The sequence below is a fragment of the Triticum aestivum genome, chromosome 3A, assembly GCF_018294505.1.
Source record: "Triticum aestivum cultivar Chinese Spring chromosome 3A, IWGSC CS RefSeq v2.1, whole genome shotgun sequence".
In the NCBI taxonomy this organism is placed as follows: domain Eukaryota; kingdom Viridiplantae; phylum Streptophyta; class Magnoliopsida; order Poales; family Poaceae; genus Triticum; species Triticum aestivum.
In genome coordinates, this window is record NC_057800.1 from 154,402,917 (window position 1) to 154,406,872 (window position 3,956).

The following is a 3,956-nucleotide window of genomic DNA, read 5'->3' on the forward strand; positions in this document are numbered from 1 at the left end:
ACGGCCGACTAGTTGTTTAATTGTGATCACACAAGTACCATTGAGAAAATACTAAGACGTCGGTCGAGATTACTCATAGAGAAAAAATAACAAAACTAGTAAAATGGCAGTGGTCTGAAGGGACCCAAATCGTATTTTCTGAATTTGAAAAAAGTCCTTTAAAATCTTCAGAACCTAGACTGTTCAAGTGCATAGAGATAATTTTGGTGTACATACATTAACTCAGCAAACACTACTCGGGTGAAACTATGGTGCGTTAGTACTAATCACCGGACTGATCGAGGACTATATAGTTGGCGTCTGACATCTAAATTCAGAAAGGGTCGTTGCAGCCTTGCATGTGTGCAAGTTTCAATGTGTAGTCAACACAGAGAAATACGTGTGTGCTGGGCATGAAAGAGATGAGCGCCTAACCTGGACTCCTGGAGTCGTCGCGCTGCTACCTTCAAGCGGCGATCATCCCGTCTTGCCCCGCCGCCGTCTCGTCGAAAGGAAATAAGGGAGACGATGCCCAAACAAACCGGAGGAGCAGTTAAGTCTCAGACCCACCCTACCAAGCCGACGTGGCCATCCTGTACAGCCACGCAAGCAAAACCATCGGCAGATACCACTTTAATTGGGATTAGGGGGTGCCTTGGCTGGTATTAGATATCTCAGGGGATTAGTTAACTGGTTTCAGAGTTGGGGGGTGGGTTAGCCGGTTTCTGAAACCACAGGGGGTGATGTGGACTTCTTTCTTCATTTTCTGTATTTTGGATAGAAATTATGAAAGGGATGGATCGTCTGAAGCGATAAGGTTAGAGTGAACTCAGTGGACACGCACAAATGGACGGCCACCGAAGAATGAACCCTACTGTGATTGCACATCCAATTAGAACACATGCACATCACCTAAGTTGAAAAGATGCGAAAGAACACACACAAGACGTGGCAAGGGAAGAAAGAAAGACACGCACATCAACTAATATAAACATGAGCAGAGTGCACTGTACCCGCGTCGCAGTGCGACATATACATGGACGCCTCGTCGCCTTTTGCATTGTTGCATTCACCCCTGCTCCTCCTCACCCTGCTCGTGCCGATCTTCGTCTCTTTCCTCCTCTTCCTCACCGAGAAGCCTGGTCCATCCCGCAGCAATGGCGGCGCGCGCCTGCCTCCGTCGCCATGGGGCATTCCCGTCCTTGGCCACCTCCCTCTTCTCGGTTCCCTGCCGCACCGGAAGCTCCGGTCCCTGGCCGAGGCGCACGGCCCCGTCATGCTCCTGCGCCTCGGCGGCGTGCCCACCGTCGTGGCCTCCTCGGCGGACGCGGCGCTGGAGGTCATGAAGACCCACGACCTGGCCTTCGCCAGCCGCCCCGCGGTGCGCATGGCGGAGCGCCTCCTGTACGGCCGCGACATGGCCTTCGCCCCCTACGGGCAGTACTGGCGGCAGGCGCGCCGCGTGTGCGTGCTCCACCTCCTCAGCGCCCGCCGCGTGGCCTCCTTCCGCCGCGTCCGGGAGCAGGAGGCCGGCGCCCTGGTCGACCGCGTCCAGCGCGCTGCCGCCTGCTGCTCGCGGCCCGAGGATAACGTCGTGAACCTGACCGACGAGCTCATATCCTACACCAGCGCCGTCATCTCGCGGGCCGCGTTCGGCGACGATGGCGGGTACGGGATCGACGACGACCTGACGGAGGTGTTCGCCGAGTTCGAGGAGCTGCTGGGCTCGGCCACGGTGGGGGAGTTCGTCCCGTGGCTGGCGTGGGTGGATACGCTCATGGGGCTGGACGCCAAGGTGGCACGGGCGCGCAAGGTGATGGACGGGCTCCTCGAGCGGGTCATCTCCGACCACCGCCAGCGGCGTCTCGGCAGAGGACGGCGGCTCGTTGGCGACGGGGAGGACGATCACCGGGACTTCGTGGACGTGCTGCTGGACGTCAGCGAGGACGATGGAGAAGACTCCGGGGGTGTCCGGTTCGACACGGTCGGCATCAAGGCCATTATCCTGGTACGCAACGTTGGCGCTACAACTATTTAGCTTCACCATCACCATCATCAAATCAATGAAATGAAATGTAACCCTATGCCTTTCTACACGGTTGATGAAACAGGACATGTTCGCCGCGGCCACCGACACGACCTACACGACTCTGACATGGGCCGTGGCGGAGCTCATCAACAACCCATCCGAGATGCACAAGCTCCAGGACGAGGTTTGCGCGGCCGTCAATGGCGCCGGCCACGTCACCGAGGACCACCTCGAGAAGATGAGCTACCTGAGGGCCGTGATCAGGGAGACGCTCCGGCTGCACGCGCCCCTGCCGCTCCTCCTGCCCCGGGAGACGCTGGAGGACACGGAGCTGCTGGGCTACCGCGTCCCGGCGCGGACGCGCGTGGTGATCAACGCGTGGGCCATCGGCCGCGACCCGGCGACGTGGGAGCGCGCCGAGGAGTTCGTCCCGGCGAGGTTCGCGGATGGCCCGGCGGAGTACGTCCTGGGGCAGGACTTCAGGTTCGTGCCCTTCGGCGCCGGAAGGAGGGGCTGCCCCGGCGTCGGCTTCGCCGTGCCGTCGATCGACCTGGCGCTCGCCAGCCTGCTGTACCATTTCGACTGGGAGCTGCCGGCGGCGGCGGCCGGGGCGAAGCTGGACATGAGCGAGCTGTATGGGTTGTCCGTCCGGCTCAAGGCCACGCTGCATCTGGTTGCTAAGCCGTGGACCCGTGGTCTCCTTGAGCTGCACCTGCCACTGTGGACACGACTTTGGGATTGCTTGAAGAAACAGAAATGATTTTCTATCATGCACGAGATATATTGTGCATGTATCCATCGTCTATTGGTGCTTACAGATTAAAGATTTGTGCCCAGTGTTGCGGTCGAGTCTAGGTGGCACAGAACACTAGACTGTGCACCAAACGAAAGTGCCCAGTGTTGCGGACGACACGCCATGCACGACAGTGGAACAACGCCGAATCCAGCCGTCGAATGCACTTCATTCATGTACATGGACGGACTGATATATATGATCGCTCACAAATCGTTCGGACACCATCGTGTGCATAGCATCGCTCGTGCACCAAATTGCTATTATATAATTTGTACTCCGCAATTCATGCAACTTATGAATGCCTCAAGTGAGGATGGAGCGTCGACCTGTTGGCTGAGCAGCTGAGGTTGCTGTCAGCTCACCCGAGCTTGAGGCCCTGTTTGGTAAGTCCTAGGACTTTTTTTAGTCCCAACTTATAAGTCCCAAGTCTTTAAAAAGTCTCTAACTGTTTGGTTCCTGGGACTTAACAAGGATTAAAAGACCATACTATAATTATAAGTCCGTATAAGTCCCTCCTTGAGAGTCCTATTTCATAAGTCTCAAATGCCCACTTTAAGTCTCTATAAGTCCCTCCTGTTCGGTTTAGATGGGACTTATAGGGACTTTTTTAAGTCCCTAAACCAACAAGTCCCTGAAAACAAACACGCTCTGAGTCCCGGCATGGACGCGCGATGCTCACGAAGTTTCTTCTATAAAGAAAAGCAAACGAGGATTAGCTTTTGGGTTGGTCTCATTTTTTTTATGAATGCCTCAGCGATCCTTTTACTAGCCCTATGACAAGCTTGATGTGAAGAATATTGTGCCAATACGAGACTTGTCATCTTGTGAAACATGAGCACACGTCTCCAGCTTGTTAAGCTCCAAGCTCTTCCAATTTCAGATATGCACTAGAGGCTAACGTGCGCTTTGCCGCGCCACTTTCACTCGTGGAATATTTCTCTCTAGCAAGTTGCTGTGGTTGATTATTTTGTTTTGATTTTACCCGTGTGCACCTGATTTTTAATTATATTACGATGGTGTTTTTTTGCATTCACATATCGTGCTAGAGTGCCCATAAAGACAATATTTGTGTTGAGAGAAAAATGAAGTTGTTGGATGAATGGGTGTGGTGTCTTTACATATTTTGACCATGATGTAAGACGGTGGCCATTG

General features: G+C 54.5%; 1 protein-coding gene across 1 annotated transcript; it reads left to right on the plus strand.

Annotated features, from left to right (window-relative positions):
• Positions 1 to 973: 973 nt before the first annotated feature.
• On the plus strand, positions 974 to 3,025 carry LOC123060777 (cytochrome P450 71A1). The gene is made up of 2 exons (XM_044483610.1): positions 974 to 1,987; positions 2,091 to 3,025. The coding sequence occupies exons 1-2, from the start codon at positions 1,016 to 1,018 to the stop codon at positions 2,766 to 2,768; spliced, it is 1,650 nt and encodes a 549-aa protein (XP_044339545.1). The 5' UTR covers positions 974 to 1,015; the 3' UTR covers positions 2,769 to 3,025.
• The last annotated feature ends 931 nt before the right edge of the window (positions 3,026 to 3,956 follow it).

What these genes read in the sequence shown, in the direction of transcription:
- LOC123060777 (XM_044483610.1), top strand. Translation starts at nt 1,016, where the DNA reads ATGGACGCCTCGTCGCCTTTTGCATTGTTGCATTCACCCCTGCTCCTC. An exon ending in GCATCAAGGCCATTATCCTG is followed by an intron (nt 1,988 to 2,090) that starts GTACGCAACGTT and finishes TTGATGAAACAG; the next exon opens with GACATGTTCGCCGCGGCCAC.